This window comes from Meles meles, chromosome 3, assembly GCF_922984935.1.
Source record: "Meles meles chromosome 3, mMelMel3.1 paternal haplotype, whole genome shotgun sequence".
Classification (NCBI taxonomy): Eukaryota; Metazoa; Chordata; class Mammalia; order Carnivora; family Mustelidae; genus Meles; species Meles meles.
In genome coordinates, this window is record NC_060068.1 from 85,297,971 (window position 1) to 85,323,467 (window position 25,497).

Below are 25,497 nucleotides of genomic sequence, written 5' to 3' on the forward strand. Positions count from 1 at the left end.
TGACCTGAGCCGAAGGCAGATGCTTAACTGAGTGAATCACCCAGGCGCCCCAAGAAAGCTAAAATTCTTAAGTACCATGACAGAATGTCAGTTATCAATGTCTAACATTGTAAATTCTATAAATAACAGAATACACCATATTTAGAAATAGGTAATAGTGGAAGACACAGCTTGATTGAAATGTAGCACTACTTGACTTTTTCAGCCATGTATAATAATTTTTAAAAAATATGATACAATGCATACTAAAAGGTTAGTACCATGTCTAGCATAATAAATGGTAGCCTGTTGTTTTAAAAAAGTGAAAGTTTTTAAAATCTGTGGTGGGGGGGTGGTAAAAAGGGTCAGAATGAGTTTAGTACAAAACTTGTGTTTAGTATTGACCCCAAATTTAGCTTTGCATTGAAAAAGAAAATAATACAAGGGTTCACACAGCCCATATACAAAAACAAAACAACAACAACAACAAAATCAAACCAGTCGAACAGAAGCCCAATTATTCCTGGCACTGAAGCCAAAGAGAAATTATCCTAATTAGGATTCTCATAGGTAGGATATTGGGTGATATAATTATTTAAAACTCTAACACCATTACAGTAAAAATATCAATTTCTTTAGGCTTTGATTCTATTTCACATAATGTCTCTAAACACAACCAGACCAAAAAATTTAGGCAGCTCATATATAAAGCTCTTTGATAATATGAGTAAATTCAAGATAAAAATTCTGTCCTGAGCTTCAGAAGTCCAGGATTATATTATGACCACAACAAAAGTTTCTCTACAGAGAAAACAAAGTGGGAAGAAAAAACAGTAAAAGAGACTGAGTTCTGATACCTAAAAATTCATTATATAAGGAATAAGTAAACAAGAAAGCAACTCTTCACATGTCCTAAATGGGAGGGAGGGAGAAGTCTACACTTTATTCTTATAAGATCAAAAAAATATCCTTCACAGCATGCACATAAGACAAAAGATTAATTCTTCCACTTACATTTTTATGGAAGGAACAAAGTATATGCTGTAGGTGAAAAACTGACAAGTTTTGGTTAAACAATATCTTTAAGTCATGTGAAAAGAAAAAACAACAGAAATAGTATAAAATAACTTTTATTTACATAATTTATATGTATAGAACATAACTGCTTTCTTTAGAACAAGAAAATTTACAAATGACAGGTATTGCTTTTTTGTCAGAAACTCCTTCAAGCAAGAGAGTATATATGGTCACTTCTAATTTGAATAACATGGTGGTAAGCAGCAGATACTCGTATTTTTAACTGTGCCTCAATCATTTACCAACAGTTAGGCTTTTAAAACCATCATGTTGACCACTTGCTAAAATATAAGTATTCAGGAGGAAAAGTCAAGAAAACAAAGACCATTATTCATACCTCCTTTCAGATTTACAAAATAATTCTTCACAACATCATCTTTACAGGAATATAAACAAAGGGTGTGACTAATTCTTTCCACCTTGTAAGGTAAATACAATGATTAAGTTTCTTATTTTCCCAGATTAGTTTGAAGGATATAATAGTAGGACAATTTATCTTGGCTGACTTGATTCTCTTACACAATGAATACCCAAAGATAAAATTATTTTTTTATATAGTAAGAAGTTATACCTTCCATAAAATGAATTCATTATAGATGAACAAGAGACAGATGTTAACAAAGTTAAAAAATAAATACTACACAAGGGATAAAATAATAGTTTAACTGTGGCAACCTAACATCCAAACTAAGATTAAATGAAAGAAACTGTTTCAAAATAAGAGACTTTAAAAAATTTATAAAAACAGGGCATTAAAATAGCTGTGTGATTGACGACCATGATTTTTGTGACATATTAATCACATGAAATAAATTAATGCATACCTACTGAGAATTTCCACTCAGATTTACAGATCCTCCTTGATGACACAAAAGTTAAGTTATAAATTTCACTATAAAGCAATGAATAAGAAATGCTCTAACAGCAATTTTAGGATTACTGTTACATTTGCTGAACCACATCCTATTTTACTAGTGAAGTTGAAAATTGGCCACTATTTTTTTCAATATACAAACACAATTATCTAGACATTAAAATATCTTCCCAGTTGAAATACTGATCATTTTGTAATGCAATCATCACGGTTTTAATTGTGATGCACAACTAATAACTTCAATGACAGATATGTCAAAGATAAAATGTCAGCACCTTAAGGTAAGAAAATTACTATCTAATATAGGGGTCAAATGAAAAGCCCATTACAGCCATGTCAATCCCTTCAGTATTATCTGTGGCTTTTTTCACACTGAAACAGCAGAATTGAACAGCTGCCACAGAGGCCATCCAGCCTGCAAATTCAAGAATATTTTGCAGAAAATGTTTCCAACTCCTGCTCTGAGACTTTTCAAATAAAAGAACAAATTTGTTTTTGAGAAGTTTGATTTGAACCACCGAAGATTTGCTTGGGTAGATAATGGAATTACATTTTTAAAAAGCAAAATTTCAAAATCAAAAACAACCCTTAAATTAATACTGATGATAATCACTGACTAAATAAAGTCTTATTATCTTATTTTCTGTTTTAATATCACAATTATGTTCTGTGCTTAAAGGCCTAAGAGCCCCTTAAGCAAAATTTAATGGAGGAAAAAAACTATCAAGAACTTAGTTTTTAAAAAAAGGAATGTGAGTGTGTGTGTGTGTGTGTGTGTGTGTGTGTAAAAGGGACTGAGTTTTGTATGTAAATCTCCCTCATAAATTAAGGGGTTTTTTTCCCATACAAATCCTGAGATTATCCAAAAAATAAGAAAAACAAAAACTTCACAGTACAAATTCAATATACTAAACTATGAGAAAAAAACGTATTCAAAACATATATACTATCCAAATACTTTGTGATATAACTATAAATATCTTTAAAAATTAAAGGGAAAAGGGACAAACACAAATTTGTCAATGTCTTTACCCATAATCTGAGTGATGAAAATAATTAGAACTGAGTATTCTTTTAAATAAAAAATTTAAAAATAAATAAACTTTTTGATGTTTCATTTTTATAAATAAGTTTAAATACTACTTGTTCAATTAGGACTAATGTTACATCAACATGAATTAGAAAAATACATATTTTCCAGTCAAATAGCTGATAATAGAAAAGTTTTTAACATTTACCATACTAAAGTGGAGTCTCACAATATGCTTTCATATACTTAGAGGCAACTGTAAAGGCCTTCAGCAAAACAAACAAAAAACAAAAACCAAAAAAAGGAAAAAACCTTTACAAAAGAAGTTCACTAAATGCTAAATACAATCCACCTCCAAATAAGTCGGCACTGTGATTTATACAGAGAGTTTACCCACAGCAGTCCAAAATGTCCACGTGTGTTCAGCACAGGAAGAGTCAAAACGTGAACAAGAGAAGCTATTTCTGTCTCAGAAGCAGTCTTAATTACTTTGTATTTCCCAAATGTTGAATCAATCAGAATGAAAGGAACCTCAGCAATGTTTTCCACTGATTATAAAAGCTTCAAATCAAGCTCTTAAATATTCAAAATCAATCTAAAGAAAAATAGCCAGTGATGCTTTTTTCTAAATACTGCTTAGTTGATATTTGACTCTGGAAATCCTAGACTTAAAAAAATAAAAAAATAAAAAAAAAAAGACTTTTATTCTGTTTCATCTACTTCGATAAAGATATCACCAAAGAAATATTCTGAGACTGTGGTTGGCTCCTCCTCAGGTACCCGGTTTTGGCTACTTTTACATTCTTCTTTTGGTAAGGGACGATCACAAGAAGCCTAAAAAGATAATAAAAACAAGTATGCAATATAACATTTATATATTGGTAGTGGTCATCTAAATTGCCATCTCTTTGAAAAGCAATATAGTAATAAATATTAAGAGCTTTAAATATGTTCATACTCTTTGACCCAATAATTTCATTTCTGTGCTGTTTTATTAAGGAAATAATACTAAACATAGTAAGAATTTTATGAGTAAGATAACCTTTGAAGCTTTAGTTAAAATAGTAAAACTGGACTCAACAAACACAACAGTGGGCATGATTAGATTAATTACAGTGTACATATGATCCATTATTTTACCCTAATTTCCATGAAAAAAATTTTAATACAGAAAAGCATAACATCAAATCTATAATGAAACATTTTAATAACCTGCATAAGAATACAGACCCACAAAACAGAACAGTACTCCAAGGCAACTACAAATTAAAGCAATCCTATCAAAAGTTAGCATACTTAGGAACTTATAAAAAATTAAGACAACATGGTATTGTCATTGGAACAGACTTATATATCAATGAAAAAGAAGACTAGAAATATCCCTAACACATATACTGCAAATTTAGTATGTGAAAAGTTGGATTATTTAATAAATGATGTTGGACAACTATATAAGCATATTAGAAAAAAAAGTCAAACCAAAATAAATTCAAGATAAATCAAATGATTTAAATGTGAAAAATTTTTTTAAAAATCTATTCTAGGGACGCCTGGGTGGGTCAGTCTGTTAAGCATCTGCCTTTAGCTCAGGCAGGCCATGATCTCAGGATTCTGAGACTGAGCCCCAAGTCAGGCCCCCTGCTGCCCAGCCTCCCCTCCCCACTCCCCCACCCCCGCCACCCCCGCTCATGCTCCCTCAAATAAATAAATAAAATCTTAAAAAACAATCTACTCTAAAATATCATGGGAAAACACTTTAATAATCCTGGACTGGGGGAGAGGGAGTTATATTTTTAAATGACTTGAAATGCAGAAGTCATAAAAGAAAAGACTGATAAATTCACCTATGTAAAAATTTTTTAAATGTCCACATGGCAAAAACTACTGTACACAAAAATCAAAAAACAAATGACATTTAGGTTAAAAAAATTAATAAATACATACATATAACCTTTATCACAAAGGGTTTTCATTAATAGAAGAGCTTCTACAAATCAACATGAAAAATACTAATGATGCAATTTTTTAAAAAACCAAACATGGAGTGCTTGGATGGCTTAGTCAGTTAAGTGTCTGCCTTCGGCTCATTATGATCCCAGGGTCCTGGGATTGAGTCCCTCATCGGGCTCACTGCTCAGTGGGGAACCTGCTTCTCCCTCTCCCTCTACTGCTCCCCCTGCTTGTGCTCAGTCTCTCTGTATGTCAATTAAATAAATAAATAAATAAAATCTTTTTTAAAAAATCAAACATATGAATAGATGGTTAATGGAGAAAGCATAAATGATTCAAATACATGAAGTGCTCAACCTCACTCATATGCTCATTAAATCTACAAAGAATTCCAAAAGTGAAAAAAAATGATGACATGCTAGTGTGAGGAAAAAGACCCTAGTCTCCTACACTGCTGCTAAGAACGGAAACTAATATATTCCGTATGGAAGACACTCAAGCAATCTCTGTCAAAAGAATAACCCCCTTTTGATCCAACAATTCTATTTGTAGGAATTCAACCTGTAGATAAATGTGTAAAATCACTCATTTATAAGTTACCTATTACCATATTATTTGAAGCAGCAAATCCATTAGGAATAACCTAAATGCCTACCAGTGTGAGACCACTATTACTCTATGGTACATCAAAACAGTGGTATATGATCTAGTCATTAAAAATAATGAGGGCACTCTTGGGCACTTATTCCTGAAAAACGAAGTTATGTTCATACAAGAACTTAGATATGAATGTTCACAGCAGCTTTATTCTTAAGAGCCAGAAACTGAAAATAACCTGTATGTCCTTCAGTAGGTGAAAGGATAAATGTGACAGGTAACATACTATGGAATACTATTCAACAATGTAAGGAACAAATACATAAAACCATCTGGATGACTCTCTAGGGAAGTATGCTGAATGGGAAAAAAGTGAATTCTAAATGTATGATTCCATTTACACAACTGTATACAGTATTCCACTGACATAACATTCTCAGAATGACAAATTTAATGGGGTAGAACAGGTCGCCAGAAGTTAAGGAGAGTGTGGGGGTGCAATTAATGTGAGTTTGTCTATAGAAGGCAATACACAGGATCACTGTGGTGACAGAATTCTTCTGTCTTGACTGTGGCAATGTCAATATTGTGGTTATGCTATTGTACTACAGTTCTGCAAGATGTTAATATTGAGGAAAACTGGATGGAGGGTACGTGGGATCCCTCTGTATTGTCTTTTACAACTGCATGTGAATCTACTATTATCCCATAATAAAAAGTTTAACTTTAATTTAAAAAAAAAGAGAGGGACACCTGGGTGTCTCAGATGGCGGAGTGTCAGACTTTTGATTTCGGCTCAGGTCATGGTCTCAGGGCGGTGAGATCCAGCCAGAGTCAGGCTCCGTGCATAGCACAATCTGCTTAGGATTCTCTCTCTCTCCCTCTGCCCCTCCCCGCTGCTCACACATACTCTTTCTCTCACTTTCAAATAAATAAAATCTTTTAAAAATGTAAAGATTTTATTTATTTGAGACAGAGAGACAGTGACAGAGGGCACAAGCAAGAGGGCGGGGAGGAGAAACACACTTAAACAAGTGAGCCATCCCGGCTCCCCTAAACAGAGTTAGTTTTAAAACTGCTTACTGAATGTTTTATACCTATGGAGAAAAACTTCCTAATCATAAAAGCAAATTAAGAAATTGTAAAGAGGGGCGCCTGGGTGGCTCAGTGGATTAAGCCACTGCCTTCGGCTCAGGTCATGATCTCAGGGTCCTGGGATCGAGCCCCGCATCGGGCTCTCTGCTCCGCAGGGAGCCTGCTTCCTCCTCTCTCTCTGCCTGCCTCTCTGCCTACTTGTGATCTCTCTCTCTCTCTGTCAAATAAATGAATAAAATCTTTAAAAAAAAAAAAAGAAATTGTAAAGAAAGGGGGTGTCTGGGTGGCTCAGCGGGTTAAAGCCTCTGCCTTCGGCTCAGGTCATGATCCCAGAGTTCTGGGATCGAGCCCCACATCGGGCTCTCTGCTCAGCAGGGAGCCTGCTTCCTCCTCTCTCTCTGCCTGCCTCTCTGTCTACTTGTTATCTCTGCAAATAAAAAAATCTTAAAAAAAAATTGTAAAGGAAAAACTGATTTGACTATTTAAAGCTTATGTGTATATTAAAAACCCTACAAAATTTTTAGAAGTAAATGAATTTGAAAAAATTACTTGCAGTAAAGAGCTAAAAGGTATGGGGCTTTTTTACATAAGGATCTCACATAAGTTGGTAACCACCTAGATCCCAAAAGCTATAAATCAGCAAAAGATAGGAACAAAGAAGAAGAAAAAAGAGAGAAAAATCTAATAAATGCATGGGAAAAAATGAAGTCACTAATAACAAAAGAAATGCTAATTAAACAGATGAAATTACATTTCTACCCTCTACTGTCATATTAAATAAGAAAAAAAATTTATTTTCAAGAGTTAATATCTAAAGCTGGCAAGACTATGACCTTAACTGGCACAGTTACACTGCTGGTAATTTTAACAACTGTTCTCCACAGTCATTTGGCTATAATAAAGATTCATAACATACTGGTCCCAGAAAATAATTCTAGGAAATATGAAGTATTTTTAAAAATTTTAAAGACAGTCTCTACAAAAGTACTCCTTTTGAGACTCATGCTATCTAATAGGTCACCAGTCTTTTCTGTGTTGAAATCCTAAGTAACCAATCCCAATACTCTTCCAAAGTTTCTGATATAAGTTCATATATTTCCATCCCAGGACTTGCCATATGAACATCTATAGCATGTAGAAAAATGAAACATGCAAATAAATTCTAATTTTACTATTCCTTGAATTCTTATGGGTTTCAGGACATTTCCTCCAAAACAAAACACCGGCACTATTTTGTTTTGCTTCCATAGATCAGAAAGTTCTCTGCAGGGGCGCCTGGGTGGCTCAGTGGGTTAAAGCCTCTGCCTTCGGCTCAGGTCATGATCCCAGGGTTCTGGGATCGAGCCCCGCATCGGGCTCTCTGCTCAGCAGGGAGCCTGCTTCCGCCTCTCTCTCTGCCTGCTTAAGATCTCTGTCTGTCAAATAAATAAATAAAATCTTTTAATAAAAAAAAAAAAGAAAAGAAAGTTCTCTGCATTAAAGGAATGACAAAGTGTCCATGTACGGCTGGCTTAAATGCCTCTGTACTAAAAGAGTTGTAACTTCCTAATTCAATAATTTATCTTCCTTTCTTATAGTGAGGTATGATGGGGAGAAGACAGACAAGAGATGCTCTGAAACAATTTCTAATATCCAAATGAAAATAGCAATTGCCATGTTTTTCCTAGTTGAGTCTGATTTCTAACCCATTCTTTTTTTTTTTTTTTAAAGATTTTATTTATTTATTTGACAGACAGAGATCACAAGTAGGCAGAGAGGCAGAGAGAGAGAGAGGAGGAAGCAGGCTCCCCGCTGAGCAAGAGCCTGATGCGGGGCTCGATCCCAGGACCTGAGATCATGACCTGAGCCGAAGGCAGAGGCTTTAACCCACTGAGCCACCCAGGAGCCCCTCTAACCCATTCCATACAAATAATAAAATATAACAGTTATCACATACCTGAGTTGCTGAACTGCCAATACTCTCAGATTGAGTATCAGCAACACTTGGAGACGGAGGCTGATCCGAGGACTCTTGGACTTTTTTCTGGCTTTCACTGAGTGGATTTGATCTTTTCAAATTCTTTCTTGATACAGGTATAAGAGGTTTTATACGTTTCTTATTATAAACCTGAGTAGGTTCATCAGACTCCAAACTATTCTTTGAACATATTAAAGACAAAAATCCCAGGGGTCTTCTGCCAGGTCTAGAAACGCAAATGTAAAGATATTCAAGAATCTGCAAGAAGAGAGATTCCTAATACCAACTTCTTTCTATGAATGCTAAAATGGCACGTGATACCACATTAGTGGTATCAGCATATCTAGTAAATATCTTTATTATTTTGATCATTATACACCAGTAGCTGGTATACCATCATACCAGCAGGTGTCAATGCAGATTTTCTACCTAAAAAGTTAGTTTCAGCATTTAAGTTAAGCTCCTGTTATATGGAATTTAGTATTTATCTGAAGAGTCCTACAAAATGTTGACTACCGAATTTCCTTTGATAAAACTCCTTCCCTTTACATTACTGACAGAGAGATATGTTTATAAAACAGCATCCTTAGTAGTGAACTTAGTCTTTACATATATATCATATCTGCTGCATACAGGTTACATTTACTCTTTGAGAAAGAGAAATGGAGAGAATCTCTGTTAAAGAGCATCTCATGGTACCTGGATAATGGGGTTTTTGAAGATGATGCAATGCTATTCATTTGTTCAGACTTCGAAGCAGCACAAGTTCCCTCCTCCTTAGCAGACACAATCCTCTCATCCTGAGGTAACTGAGATGTATTTTCTTCTATATGTGTATCTGTTATTTTTTCAAGAGACCCAGATTCTATACTCTGAAAAGTTGGTTCAAGTTGCTCTTTCTGAGGTTCTGGAGTTATATGTGTGCTTCCTGACATAGGGAAGATACCTTGTTCCTTGTAAGACTCCCCTTCAAAAAATGAAGACAAATGATAAACACAGAGAACACATACCGAAATCTGTATATACAACTGAATTGTAACATTTGAAAGAAAGAAATCATGACATTCTACCATAAACTTACTCTAATAAGAATAAACTAAATTATAAATTAATATGTAAGTCATCTGGACTATTAAGAACTTTCTAGCTGGTAAAAAAAAAAAAAAAAAAGTACGGTTAGAATTTTTTCATTCAGATACAACATAGTCCTACCAACATATTTTGACCTAGAAAATCTTTCTCCATAAATCTATCTTCAACTAACAAAATAAGAGTTATCACCTGCTAATCTCTGGGTAGTAAACCAAAGGAATTATTAAAACTCTTTTATGCTCAGCTTTCTAATTCCTAAAATATAATTGTTCAGCTTTTACAGGACATCCTGTAGACACATGGTTTTCTATTAATTACAGGATTAAAGTAGCTTTGTATGGCTATGAAAGTGCCAAATCCAAGATCTCAGCTGGGGAGAAAAACATAAGAATCAAAGCAAGATAATTCTTAGAGAAAGTGAGCAAGATCTCTTCTTCAATTCCAAATTTGAACAGATGCATCAAAAATGCCAATTGTAGTCACATTAAAATTTATTTCACTCACCTGTTTCCTCAGAAGCATTTATCATTTCTTTTGAACACACCTGTTTTAAGAAAATTAAGAAAAAAAAATTTATCAAGTAAAACTTCTTTCTTTCTTTCTTTTTTTTTAATAAAGTAAGCATGTATCTCCCAGAAACCTCTGGGGTAAAAGAAGTCTTATGGAAATGCTATCAACATTTATGAAAAAGACATTGCTACTGTTACTAAATCTGTTCCAGAGCACAGTAAAAGAGAAGTTTTCCAAAGCTTTTAATAAACCAGTGTTAATATTAATTCAAATTCTGATTATAGCCAGTACAAAAATATCAAATATAATAGTACAAGCATAATTCAGCAATATATCAAAAGACTAACATATCATAATCAAGCAGAGTTTGTCTCAGGAATGCAAAGATGTTTCAGTATGTGAAGTTTAGTATAAATCAACTGAACTGAGGAGAAAAATAATACCCCTATCTGTATGTTTATGGGGAAAGTATCCAATATTATTCATATTTTAAAAAAAGACATTTTCTTAACACCATCAACTGTAATTACTGTAATTCAAAACCAGCATCCCACTTCATAAACACTGGAAATATTCTCATTTAAATCAGGAATAAGAAAAAGATGTCTACTATCAGGGCTGTTTTCTGATATTTTTTGAGTTTTATTAGCCTATATAGAAAAGAGAAAGAAATTAAGTGTATACAAAGTATATGAGAAGAATTAGAAAACCCAACAGAATCAAGTGAAAAATTATTGTAGGTGGTAAGGGGAATTCAGTAAGCCCTCTACTGTTTTGTTGTCAATAATAATGACAACAAAAAAAGATAAAATTCTTAGGGGATGACCTAATAAGAAACGGACCAGAATTTGAATGAAGAACTGAAAATACCACTGAGACATAAAAGAGTAATTAAACAAATGGAAAGACATACTATGTTTTTGGATTAAAAAAAAAAAAAAATCCAACATAACAAAAATTCTGACACCAACTTTCCCTATGTTAACTGGTCAAGTTAATATGATCCTAATTTAAGTATCAATAGTTTCTTTTTTTTAAAGCTCTAAACAAGTAAATTCTAAAATTAACATCAACTTTAGGACATATACCCAGCTAGGAAAAACTTGAAAAAAATAAAATAATGTGCAGGGAAGAGAGAAACTTTCCATTAAGATAGCAAAGCATTTAAAAACTACAGTAATTTAGGGGGTGCCCGGGTGGCTCAGTTGGTTAAGCGTCTGCCTTTGGCTTGGGTCATGATCCAGGGGTCCCGGGATCGAGCCCCACATCGGGCTCCCTGCTCAGCGGGGAGTCTGCTTCTCCCTCCTACCCTCCCCTTCTCCTGCTCTCTGTCTCTCTCAAGTAAATAAATAAAATATTAAAAAAAAAAAAAAAACTACAGTAATTTAAAACAGTGGGACACTGTTGCCCTAGAACAAACAGGTGAATCTCAAAGTAGAAGAAAATTCAGGAATACACTCAAATACATATGGGACTTCATATTCAATAAGTGGAATTTTAAATCCCTGGAGAAAAAATGAATTATTCAACAAATGGTGCTGCTACAACTAAGTAGGCACCTGGAAAACATGAAATTGATTCCACTCTTCTAACACCAAAATAAATTCTAAACAAATCATTAATGTTAACTCTAAGAATTTATACTAAATCTCAAGGTAGACTTTCAATGTGTAACACAATCCCCAGAAGCCACACATAAAAAGACTGATAAATGGATTACATAAAAATAAGTTTGCATGTCTCTGTGACTGCAGTATGTGTGCATCCTAGAATTTACAATTATAACTTCAACATTTTATACGCATTTTTTATTGTAAGAATGTTTAAAATTTAAAAAATAAAAATCACAAATAAGATCAAAGAGGGGTCTGGGTGGCTCAGCTGGTTAAGTATGTGCCTTCCGCTCAGGTCGTGATCCCAGAGTCCTAGGACTGAGTCCCACACTGGGCTCCCTGCTCAGTGGGGAGCCTATTTCTCGCTCTGCCTCACCTGCAACTCCCCCTGCTTGTGTGCTGCTCTTCCTCTCTCTGTCAAATAAGTAAAATCTTAAAATAAATAAACAACATTTTTTTTTTAAAACCACAATGTTTGAAAGGAATGCTGATAAACTGATGAAACTGGGTGACTGATACACAGGGATACATCATACTTCCCTACATTTTTACTTTAAAATTTTCATATTAAAAAATCTGGGGCGGGGCGCCTGGGTGGCTCAGTGGTTTAAGCTGCTGCCTTCGGCTCGGGTCATGATCTCAGGGTCCTGGGATCGAGTCCCGCATCGGGCTCTCTGCTCAACAGGGAGCCTGCATCCCTCTCACTCTCTCTGTCTGCCTCTCTGCCTACTTATGATCTCTCTCTGTCAAATAAATAAATAAAATCTTTAAAAAAAAACAAAAAAAATCTGGGGCACCTGGCTGGCTCAGTGTATAGAGCATGTGACTCCTGATCTTGGAGCTGTAAATTTAAGCCCCGCATTGGGCGTAGAGATTATTTAAAAATAAAATCTGGGGTGCCTGGGTGGCTCAGTGGGTTAAGCCTCTGCCTTCAGCTCAGGTCATGATCTCAGGGTCCTGGGATCGAGTCCCGCTTTGGGCTCTCTGCTCCGCAGGGAGTCTGCTTCCTCCTTTCTCTCTCTGCTTGCCTCTCTGCCTACTTGTGATCTCTCTCTGTCAAATAAATAAATAAAATCTTTAAAAAAATAATAATAATAATAAAATCTTACCCCCATACCCAAAAAATCAACCAAAAAGAAGTCTGCAAGAAAATAAAAAAAAAAAGAACACACACAAAAAGTAGAGTCAAAAGACAAAAAGTAGGAAAAAATATATGCAACTCCTTCAAAGACATACACAACACAGAGTTCCTCCAAATCTCTAGGAAAAAGATCAACAACACAACCAGAAAAATGGCTAAAGAATACAAAGTCATTTCACAGAGAAAGGAATACAAAAGGCTTCTAAGTATATGAAAGATATTCAACCTTACTTGTCATAAGAGAAATTAAAACCATTCAGGGTGGTTGGGTTATGGACATTGGGGAGAGTATGTGCTATGGTGAATGCTGTGAAATGTGTAAGCCTGATGATTCATAGACATCTACCCCTGGGGCAAATAATACATTATATGTTAATAAAAAAAAAAAAATTCTGTGATACCATCTTCCACCCATCAGATATACAAGAATCTACTGCCAATGGGGCACCTGGGTGGCTCAGTGGGTTGGGCCACTGCCTTTGGCTCAGGTCATGATCTCAGGGTTCTGGGATCAAGTTCCACATCGGGCTCTCTGCTCAGCAGGGAGCCTGTTTCCCTCTCTCTCTCTGCCTGCCTCTCTGCTACTTGTGATCTTTCTCTGTCAAATAAATAAATAAAATCATAAAAAAAAAAAAAAAAAAAAAGAATCCACTGCCCAAAAAAAAAAAAGAAGAAGAAGAATCCACTGCCTCTGTTGTCTGCCCTCACCTAAGGACTACTGGTCTTCAACTATCCCTTTGAAGAAAGAGATTCTAAATCAACTTTCCCAAAAATTAAATAAATTAATTAACTCTTCCGCAGTGTAGCTACACAGAGAGATAAATTATCATGAGTATTGGAAGCAAAAACAAGTGGGTGCCAAGAAACTTTTAACATAGTGGCTGGTGATCAAATCCACATAGTATCTTCAGGCTTCCCAAAGACAGTGATGACTGAGCTAAAGAAGTTTCTATGTGTGGCAAGAAAATGTTTCATGAAAAGGTAATAAAAGAAATGCCCTAGGACGTGAAGACAGATGATGCTTTCTAGAAAATGAAAGATGGTCAATATGGTTAGAGAGTGAGGCACACAGTGAGATCAGAGACAGAAACGGGCAAGACAAATAGAGGGCCTTTAAGATTCTGGTTTTCTTCCTAAAAGCAATGGATAGCTTTACGCATTATGGGAATACTGATGATGGTACTACTATTACTATTTTACACAATGGGAAACTCATTCACAGAAATAATAAATCCTAACTCAGGTCCCAAAACTGTTAAAGGGTATAGCCGGGATCTAGATCTGTACAACAATTTTGGCTTTTTTTTTTTTAAGTCATTAACAAAGAACTATGAATGGGCTTCCTGATTAATGTCCATCAATTTTCATCTAGAACAGCTGAAAATGAGAATCCAAAACCAGTTTTAGCTGGATTATTAATGGTGAAAAGTATTAGAACTATCTTTATATAAAGAGTCTAAAGAAAGAAACAGAAATGGATCTGTTGTAATATGGCCATCTTATTTGCTTAATGATTCTCTCTTACCTCGGAGGTATAATTTTGACAATCATCTCTTGAAGTGAGCAAACTTTTTTTGGGAGGAGGAACCTGGTCACTTTCATCAAGCATACAGTGAAATCTCTTCCTAGATACAAGATCCAAATTTGTAGGAGGAGGCTTTTCAGAATCATCTTTTTCAGGATCAGATAAACACATGGTATTCTGACCAACTGAAGTTACTGGAAAACTCACACTGTATAGAAAATGCATACATATGAAATTAGCAAATTAGAAGCTACTTAATGAGGTAAAAGTTTGAACTATTCCAGTGAAAACTGCCAAAAAACTTCCAAGTAACTAATATATATATATGGCCATAGTCATAAAACTGTTAGTTTTGAGATCCGGTCATACTCAAAAACTCACAACTTAAATTCCATAATACTAAATTAAATCCAAGGTATAAAAATAGTGTTTTCCTTATCTATAAAGTTAAAATTTTATTTATTTTTTTTTATAAAGTTAAAATTTTAATCTAAAATGCCTCTTACTAATATAAAAGGCTAACATCTAATGCTACTTGACAGAGAACTAAGCATCTTAACCAGTGACTGTTAAAATATAACAATTCTCTAGTAAGGAATTTAAAAAGCAGTATTAAAATATATAGAAATGGGGCGCCTGGGTGGCTCAGTGGGTTAAGTGTCTGACTCTCGATCTCAGCTCAGGTCTTGATCTCAGGGTTGTGAGTTGCAACCCCAAGTTGGGCTCCACGCTGGGCATGGAAGCCTACTTGAAAAAAAAATACACACATACACACACAGAAACGTTATCCTTCTTGCAATTTCTGTGAATGTGTATTTATTTCAGAATTTAAAATATATAAGCTTACAAAGTAACCACACACCTTTGATAGACAACATTTTACAATCTGAACAGCTAAATTTTTTTAGCTTTCAAAATGATTAGGATACCAAATAAGTTTCACACAAAAGTATTAAACATTTAAATGGCAGCTTTATCAGGCATAAAATCAACAATTTCTTCTATAACTTATCACTATAATTATTAAATAAGAGCTTTGAGATAATTATAAATAATGCTGGTGAACAATTTACTCAGTTAATACTATACAACTCATAAAGCACCTTTCCTCCTAGCAAAAAGAGTTTAGTTCCCAGGTGATGTACGAAGTGTTGAATCACCATATTGTACACCAGAAACTAACACGGCACTGTATAATAACTAACTGGAATTTAAATAAAAAGTAAAAAATAAATAGTTTGGCTTATTCATTACCTCATGTCACTCCTTTCTTCTGTATTCACGGATTTGATCAATATGGGTGCTGGCAGTAAAGGGTTTGGCATTAACTGTGCACTGGTATCACTAAATTCTTCTACAGCATTGGTTGGGATTTCCACCAGAGTTAAAATGAATGCTTGTTCATCCTCACCATCTTGATGTACATTAGCAACCAGATTCACTATCAAAGTTTGAAAGTTAATCATGAGAAGCTGAACTATGAAAATCATTAATTTATTAATTTATTACATTTCTAAAAAGTCTCACTATAACTTATCCCATGAATAAAAAGCAAATTATACCCACAAAAATAAAAAGTAATTTCATAAAGGATAAAAAGACAGTTCACTATAGAGAAGATTTTTAATTCGGAATAACAAAACTTATACACAAAATACTTCAAGTTTTTTTGTTTATTTTTAATTTAAGACTGTCATAGACTAAAAAACTATTTTGTTTTTCCATAGTCAAATGAGGTAGGGAAATAAAAGCTGTACTATTAGGTTTGGTGATACTTTATCAAAGAAGATTATCATACCTGTTAAGTCTTGAGAACTGATTAAATTCTCTTGTTGGACTTCTGGCATACTAGTTAGTGTACCCTAAAAAAATTTAAAAAGTTAAAATACAAGAATGAAGTTGACCAAATTTTATTTTTATTTATTTATTTCTTAAGATTTTATTCATTTGACAGAGAGAGACAGACTGTGAGAGGGAACAAAAGCAGGGGTAGTGGGAGAGAGAAACAGCCTTCTTGCTGAGCAGGGAGCCCAATGCAGGGCTTGTTCCCAAGACCCTGGGATCATGACCTAAGCCCAAGGCAGACACTTAACAACTGAGCCACCAAGGCACCCCTAATTCTAGTTTTAAAAAGTTTTCCAGACAATTGGATATAATAAGAGTTACTGCTTCAAAACTCAACTTTTTAACCATATACAATTTTTCAAATGTTCTGAAACTTTTAGTTATACGAATAACTTTTGATTATTCAAATAAGTATACATGCACAAAGGAATTCAGACTAAATTGTTAAATATGTGAATTTTATAAAATTATTTTTAAAGTAACAGGAAAGGGATTCAAACCCCTCAACCTTCCCTCTATCCCCATTACAGCAGCTCTTGTCCTATCTGAATGGAAGCAAACTGCCTGTCTCCTTGCCACCAGCACAGCTCCTTCCAATCTTTCTCCAGAAAAGGCAATTGCCAACACTGTATTCTCTAAAATGCAATTCTTATTGTAATTCTTAACTGCTTAAAATTTTCAAACTCTCATTTTGTAACCAACAATGTCAGTAATCGATTCAGGCAAGCATCACCAATGGATACTAAAACTACTGGGTAGAAGGTTGCTGGGTCTGAAATTACTAACACAATGTACAAAAGATGCTGTTTAATGTAGGAATCTAGCAGGCACCATGCTAAAGTAATTAGTCCACATCACCAACAATGAAACAAGCGGACATCACATGCCTGCTGAGGGGATATAAAAGGAAGAACACAACAACACCTAAGTAGTAATTGTGCCAGACACTTCCAATCTGACTCTAAAATGAGGAACAAAGCACAAAAATCCAGATTATCAATTAGCTTGCAATGTCAAGCTCACAAAAGAGGGAAGAGGGCAGGGGACCTACTCTAGATGAAAAGAGAGTAAAGAGAATGACAACTAAATGGAATATGAGAGCCCTGGTTGAAACTATGTATTATATATAATTTTAAAATCAGTATTAGATAATATGGTAATACTGACTGAGACAACAGTATCATCATTTCTCTATTAAAAACATCCTTGTTGGTATCGAATACAAGCTGGAATATGTATGAATGAAGGCTCATGTCTGCTCTCAAATAGTTCAGTTTCTTGAAAGTATCTATCTACAGAGATGGAGAGCATGACAGAAAAAGCAAATAAGAAAAATGTTAATGATTAATGAATCTAAGTAAAAGTTATATGAGAATTCTATTTAAGATCTTTGCAACTCTTCAGTGAGCTTGAAATTATTACAAAATAAAAAGTAAAACAAGTTGGGGGTTAGGGAAAATCCCATACATTTGGATATACTCCAAATTCTTTCAAGTCATAAAAACCCCTTTTATGATCCGCTCCCAGGTCGCCTAGCTCACTCATCTTAAACTACTTCTTCATTTATATCCTACTCGTAACTACTTATCCCTGAACATGAAATGCTGTTTCATACTTATTTTTAACACATGTTCTCCCTTCAACTGGCTAATTCATACCTGTTCTTCTAGATCAAGGGCTTTTTCAGTCCTGGCTACACATCAGAATAACCTGAGGAATTTTAATAACAGCAACAGAAAGCAAATGTCAAAACCCTATTTCCAGAGACTGATTTTACTGGATTGGGTCAAGGACCACGCCTTTAGTGTCTTGTGCAACTTGCTTTCATAGCACCTACCAGAGTTTAACCATTCTTATCCTCAACGATTTCTCACAACTCTGTCCCTCCAGTACCTTATGCGATACTGAACATGTAGTAATAACACCTCAAAAAAATACCTGCAACGTGAAAGTAGTTCTCAGATTCAGTGGCCCACAAGCAAGAGGTAAATACTCTGTACAAAACACTTTTTCAAAACTTTCACAGCAAAGCTATGTATTGGCTGTTTTATCTGTGCTCAGAAGACTAAAAACATACTCAATAAAAAATTCTATCACAATACATTCTTGCAAAGGCAAAACTGTAAGGCAAGAAAACAGATAAGGGATTGCCAAGTAGCCAGGGTACTGAGGGAGGGGGTGGTGAGTAAAAAAGTGCCCTGGGGAATCTGGGGGATGATGGAACTGCTCATGTGTTGTTTACATGACTATATATGCTTGTCACAACTTGTACAAGTACACACTTAAGAAGGTGACGTTTATTGTATATAAATTATACCTTATTTTTTTTTATGGGGAATAAACGCCCAGCAACCCCATGTTATATTTAATATTCTTTTACCTCTGACACATGTAGAGCAAGCACATTGTCTCCATTAGAGTCCTTTCCCTGGGGCTGTTCGACAGAACTCTCAGGGAGAACCACATCTGAACCAAGTATATGGGGCCTTGTCTCAAAGGAAACTGGAGCAACTGATGATATCTGAACCTTTTGAGATTCCTCTTCCTGATCATCATTTCTGAAAAAGAGATTAGTACATATTTGAATTTCAGAGTATGTATTAAAGTTCCGTACTGAAACCAAGTGGACAACTACAGAGCAATGTTTAGAGCTGTGAGTCAAAGATTTAACGGTGTTCAAGTTTCTAAAATATATTTAATGCAACAGAACACTCCCTTTCAAATCAAATAGTTATAGCTATAGCTAATGACTATAGTTGAAACAGAATTTAATCAAATCCCAGAATTTCTCTTTTTACCTTTCAGTTAGATTTGCTTCTTGAGGAATAGCAGTCTCTTCAATACCATGTTCACAAGCCAATTTGCTCTGCTCCTTACTCTCTGCTGTTGTAAGTGATCCAAGGTTTTCATCTTGTAATTCCGTTGCTTCAGAAATATTTTTCTCAGTTTCTTAAACAAAAAATACACTTAAGATACAGTCCAAAACAGTACAGCTAAAACCTCCATATTAGTTAGAAATATGTTCTCTCTTTAAAGACTGATCACTATATAGTGGCTCTTCCAAATTTCTCTTAATCCAAAAATCAAACTTATTCACACAGCAGTAAGAGTGGTCCTGGCCAATGAGATTTTTGAGGCAGATGATTAACGAATCCTACACTGTACATATTTTACTCATGGCTGCCATAGCAATTTTATGTCCACTCCATGGTGACAGCAGTATAATTACAAACCCACATATAAAAGAATTTTAGAAGTGGGTACACATGAGGTCTGCCTAGTTCCACCTTGGGCAAAGTGTTAGGGACTGAGCTATTCTAAAAACAATGTCACAAAGAAGAAGAAAATGACATCTACATAGAAGAGTTACCTTCAAATTGCTATCAAAATAACAACAGCATTTATCACAAAACTAAAGCAAATAATACTAAAATTTGTATGGAACCACAAAAAAACTCTGAAGAATATACAATGTGTAAAAGACATCTCTCTTCAATAAATGGTGCTTGGAAAACTAGACAGCTACCAAAGACCGAAACTGGACTACTTTCTAACTCCATATACGAAATATAAACTCAAAATGGATTAGAGAGCTAAACATGAGACCAAACCATAAAAATCCTAGAAAAAAACACAGGCAGTAATTTCTCTGACATCAGCTGTAGCAACATTTTTCTAGATATGTCTCCAGAGGAAAGGGAAACAGAAGCAAAAATAAACTATTGGACAGACACATAGACCAGTGGAACAGAGTGGAGAGCCCAGATATGGACCCTCAACTCTATGGTCAAATAATCTTCGACAAAATAGGAAAAAATATACAATGGAAAAAAAGACAGTCTCTTCAATAAATGGTGCAGGGAAAACTGGACAGCTATATGTAGAAGAATGAAACTCAACCATTCTCTTACACTGTACACAAAGATAAACTCGAAATGGATACAAGACCTCAACGTGAGACAGGAATCCATCAGAATCCTAGAGGAGAACATAGGCAGTAACCTTTTCGATATCAGCCACAGCAACTTCTTTCAAGATATGTTTCCAAAGGCAAAGGAAACAAAAGCGAAATGAACTTTTGGGACTTCATCAAGATCAAAAGCTTCTGCACAGCAAAGGAAACAGTCAACAAAACAAAAAGGCAACCCACGGAATGGGAGAAGATATTTGCAAATGACAGTACAGACAAAAGGCTGATATCCAGGATCAATAAAGAACTCCTCAAACTCAACACACACAAAACAGATAATCATATCAAAAAGTGGGCAGAAGATATGAACAGACACTTCTCCAATGAAGACATACAAATGGCTATCAGACACATAAAAAAATGTTCATCATCACTAGCCATCAGGGAGATTCAAATTAAAACCACATTGAGATATCACCTTACACCAATTAGAATGGCCAAAATTAGCAAGACAGGAAACAATGTGGGAATGCAAGTTGGTGCAGCCACTCTGGAGAACAGTGCGGAGATTCCTCAAGAAATTAAAAATAGAGCTTCCCTATGACCCTGCAATTGCACTGCTGGGTATTTATCCCAAAGATACAGATGTAGTGAAAAGAAGAGCCATCTGTACCCCAATGTTTATAGCAGCAACGGCCACGGTCGCCAAACTGTGGAAAGAACCAAGATGCCCTTCAACAGACGAATGGATAAGGAAGATGTGGTACATATACATGGTGGAGTATTATGCCTCCATCAGAAAGGATGAATACCCAACTTTTGTAGCAACATGGACGGGACTGGAAGAGATTATGCTGAGCAAAATAAGTCAAGCAGAGAGAGTCAAGTATCATATGGTTTCACTTATTTGTGGAGCATAACAAAGAACATGGAGGACATGGGGAGATGGAGAGGAGAAGGGAGTTGAGGGAAATTGGAAGGGGAGATGAACCATGAGAGACTATGGACTCTGAAAAACAACCTGAGGGTTTTGAAGGGGTGGGGGGTAGGAGGTTGGGGAACCAGGTAGAGGGTAATAGAGAGGGCACGTATTGCATGGGTGTGGTGCAAAAACAATGAATACTGGGGCGCCTGGGTGGCTCAGTGGGTTAAAGCCTCTGCCTTTCGCTCAGTTCATGATCCCAGGGTCCTGGGATTGAGCCCCGCATCGGGCTCTCTGCTTGTCAGGGAGCCTGCTTCCTCCTCTCTCTGCCTCTCTCTGCCTGCCTCTCTCCCTACTTGTGAACTCTGTCAAATAAATAAAATCTTAATAAAAACAACAACAATGAATACTGTTACGCTGAAAATAAATAAATTTAAAATTAAAAATAAATAAATAAATAAAAATAAACTATTGGGACTGACAGTGAAGGAAACCATCCACAAAACGAAAAGGCAACCTACTGATTCAGAGAAAATATTTGCAAATGATACATCTGATAAGGGGTTTGTATCCAAAATATATAAAGAACTTATACAACTCAACACCAAAAAACAAAACAATCTAATTTAAAAAATGGGCACAGATGGGGCTCCTGGGTGGCTCAGTTAGTTAAATGTCTGAATCCTGATATCAGGTCTTGATCTCAGCCATGAGTTCAAGCCCTGTACTGGGCTCCATGCTCTACATGGAACCTATTTAAAAACAAACAAGCAAACAAACAACAACAACAAAAACAAAAAAAAGGGGTCTTCCAAAGAAGATATATGGATGGATAATAGACATGAAAAGATGCTCAACATAACTAATCATCAAGGAGATGCAAATCAAAACTACAAGATATCACAACCAGAATGGCTAAATACAATAACAAAAACAAAACCCAAGACATAACAAGTGTTAATGAGCATACAGAGAAAAAGGAACACTTGTGCACCAATGATGGGAATGTAAATTGGTGTAGCCACTGTGGAAAATAGTAGGGATGTTTTTCCAAAAATTACAAATAAAAATACATATGATACATTAAATTCCAGTACTAAGTATTTACACAAAGAAAATGAAAAGATGGATTCCAAAAATATATGTACCACCCCAAAATTTACTGCAGCATTATTTACAAGAGCCAAGATATGGAAGAAACCTAAGTGTCCGTCAGTACATGAATGGATAAGGAAAATGTGGTATATACACACAATGGGATATTACAAAGCCATTAAAAAAGTTGCAATTGGGCTGTTTGTGAACTGGATGGATCTAGAAGGTATTATGTTAAGTGAAGTAAGTCAAACTGAGAGAGACAAATACCATATGATTTCTCTCACATATGGAATCTTTTTTTTTTTTTTTTTTTTTTTAGACAAAACAGGAGGAGATTGGGAGATACAGGGTTCCAGTTATGGAATGAATAAACCACGGGAATAAAAGGCACAGCATAAGGAATAGTCAATGGTACTATAATAGCATCATATAGTGAAAAATGGTAGCTCTACTTGTGGTGAGCACAGCACAATGAACAAACTTGTTGAATCACTATGTTGTACACCTGAAACTAATATAATACTGTGTGTCAACCACCTCAAATCAAAACAAATTTTTAATAAAAATAAAAAAAGGTGGGGCGCCTGGGTGGCTCAGTGGATTAAGCCGCTGCCTTCGGCTCAGGTCATGATCTCAGGGTCCTGGGATCGAGCCCCGCATCGGGCTCTCTGCTCTGCAGGGAGCCTGCTTCCTCCTCTCTCTCTGCCTGCCTCTCTGCCTAATAAATAAATAAAAATCTTTAAAAAATAAATAAATAAATAAATAAATAAAGTAACTTCAGCCTACACACTGAAATAGCTTCTGGGTACTTCTGAACTCAGAGTAACAGAATTAACTAACTGAATCATTAAACATTGCTGGTTGAAAGGAAATCCCAGAAATCACGAACCCCAAAACAGGGCAAAGATGATGCTAACTATCCAGATCTTCTACCTATAGGGCTTAAGACAATCTAGACAGCCTACTACATACACTGTTTTCCTGCTCTTACTAGCATGTGAAGCAGATAGGCCCTTGGCAGGGAGGGAAGGTGGAAAAGGAAGTAGGAATAGGATTCAACATGTACACCACAATCTAGTGAGGCCATTAAGAACAGAAAAGAAGAGAACACTAGGTAATCATATAGAAAGATTTTTTTTCAATATACCAATCTTTAAAAACAGAGTGCTACTGGGGGACCTGGGTGGTTTAGTCCATTATGTGTCTGCCTTTGGCTCAAGTCATGATCTCAGGGTCCTGGGATCGAGCCCTGCATCAGGCTCCCTGCTTGGCAGGAAGTCTGCTTCTCCCTCTGCCTCTGCTCCTTCCCCCTGTTCATTCTCTCTCTCTCAAATAAATAAATAAAATCTTTAAAAACCCGGGGCACCTGGGCAGCTCAGTGTGGTTAAAGCCTCTGCCTTCGGCTTAGGTCATGATCCCAGGATCCTGTACTCGAACCCCGCATCAGGCACTCTGCTCAGCAGGGAGCCTGCTTTCCCCTCTCTCTCTGCCTGCCTCTCTGCCTACTTGTAATCTCGGTCAAATAAATAAATATAATCTTCTAAAAAATAAAAATATATAAATAAAAACAGAGTGCTACAATATAAAGAACTCAGTAATAAAACAAGTTTCCCAATACAAAAATGAGCACAGATTTAGAGCACCTGGGTGGCTCAGTTGGTTAAGCATCCAGCTCTTGATCTCAGCTCACATCTTGATCTCAGGGTCGTAAGCCCGTGTTAAATTAAAAAAAAAAAAAAAATGAGCACAGACATGAACACCTGTCTCTAAAGAAAATAAAAAATAAGCACATAAAAAGATAGTATCAATGGTCATGAAAGGAATTCAAATTAAAACCAGGAGATACTTCAAACTGACTAGACTATCTAATAACAAGTGTCTGAGACGATACAGAGAAAGCAAAACCCTCACAAAATGTTGATGAAAAGACACAATATTGGGCCATCCGGCTGGCTCAGTCAATAGAACATGTGACTCTTGATCTCAGGGTTATAAATTCAAGCCCCACACTGGGTACAGAGATTACTTAAAAACAGCCCCTCGTCCGGTCCGTCCCGTCACATTCCGTCTTGTCCCCTCGGGTGCTGGTGCCGATGCACATCAGTGGCAGCGGGGCTTTTTTCTGACTCCTGGTCCCTTCCTTGGCTGCCCTTCCTGACCTGTCGCAGGGACGGCCACTTCTCTGGCCCCAAGATGCAGAATGTGATTAACACGGTGAAGGGAAAAGCACTGGAAGTGGCTGAGTACCTGACCCCAGTCCTCAAGGAATCAAAGTTTAAGGAAACAGGTGTTATCACCCCAGAAGAGTTTGTAGCCGGTCAAGATCACTTAGTCCACCACTGTCCAATATGGCAATGGGCTACAGGGGAAGAATTGAAAGTGAAGGCATACCTACCAACAGGCAAACAATTTTTGGTTACCAAAAATGTGCCATGCTACAAGCAGTGCAAACGGATGGAATATTCAGATGAACTGGAAGCTATCATTGAAGAAGATGATGGTGATGGGGGATGAGTAGATACTTATCATAACACAGGTATTGCAGGAATAACTGAAGCAGTTAAGGAGATTACATTGGAAAGCAAGGACAGTATTAAACTTCAAGATTGCTCAGCAATATGTGAGAAGGAGGAAGATGATGAAGGAGAAGCTGCAGATATGGAAGAATATGAAGAAAGTGGATTGCTGGAAACAGATGAGGCTACCCTAGACACAAGGGAAATAGCAGAAGCTTATAAACTAAAACCGATGCTGGAGGTGAAGATGTTATTTTGCAAACAAGAACTTATGACCTTTATATCACTTACGATAAATATTACCAGACACCACGATTATGGTTGTTCGGCTATGATGAGCAAAGGCAGCCTTTAACAGTTGAACACATGTACGAAGACATCAGTCAAGATCATGTGAAGAAAACAATGATCATTGAAAATCACCCTTATCTCTGCTGAGGTGATGAAGAAAATCATTGAGACTGTTGCAGAAGGAGGGGGAGAACTTGGTGTCCATATGTATCTTCTAATTTTCTTTAAGTTTGTACAAGCTGTCATTCCAACAATAGAATATGACTACACAATGTAACGAAGAGAGCATCGAATCTATCCTAATTATTGTTTCTGATTTTTAAACAATTAACCCATAGATGTGACCACTGACCATATTCACCAATATGTATAACTTCTCTAATACAGGGACTTACATGTTTATGCATTAAATAAAAAAAGTTCCACTACCAGACTTATTTGTTTAATAAAAATGAGTGTAAAGAAAAAAAACTTC

The 25,497-nt window shown here is 35.9% G+C and overlaps 1 protein-coding gene and 1 pseudogene across 3 annotated transcripts in view; one reads left to right on the forward strand and one right to left on the reverse strand.

Annotated features, from left to right (window-relative positions):
* Window positions 1-2,568: 2,568 nt before the first annotated feature.
* The window catches only part of BDP1 (B double prime 1, subunit of RNA polymerase III transcription initiation factor IIIB), a 95,388-nt gene continuing 72,459 nt past the window's right edge, over window positions 2,569-25,497 (reverse strand). For all 3 annotated transcript variants that reach the window (XM_045999597.1, XM_045999596.1, XM_045999598.1), the window contains exons 31-39: window positions 19,084-19,234; window positions 18,666-18,843; window positions 16,239-16,302; window positions 15,695-15,881; window positions 14,441-14,648; window positions 10,156-10,195; window positions 9,259-9,526; window positions 8,539-8,785; window positions 2,569-3,794 (exon numbers count right to left, since the gene is read on the reverse strand). In XM_045999597.1, the coding sequence (XP_045855553.1) occupies window positions 3,663-3,794; window positions 8,539-8,785; window positions 9,259-9,526; window positions 10,156-10,195; window positions 14,441-14,648; window positions 15,695-15,881; window positions 16,239-16,302; window positions 18,666-18,843; window positions 19,084-19,234 (1,475 nt within the window). In that variant the 3' untranslated portion in view covers window positions 2,569-3,662. The remainder of the gene's footprint in view (window positions 3,795-8,538; window positions 8,786-9,258; window positions 9,527-10,155; window positions 10,196-14,440; window positions 14,649-15,694; window positions 15,882-16,238; window positions 16,303-18,665; window positions 18,844-19,083; window positions 19,235-25,497) is intronic.
* Window positions 24,006-25,299, forward strand: LOC123938316 (annotated as a pseudogene).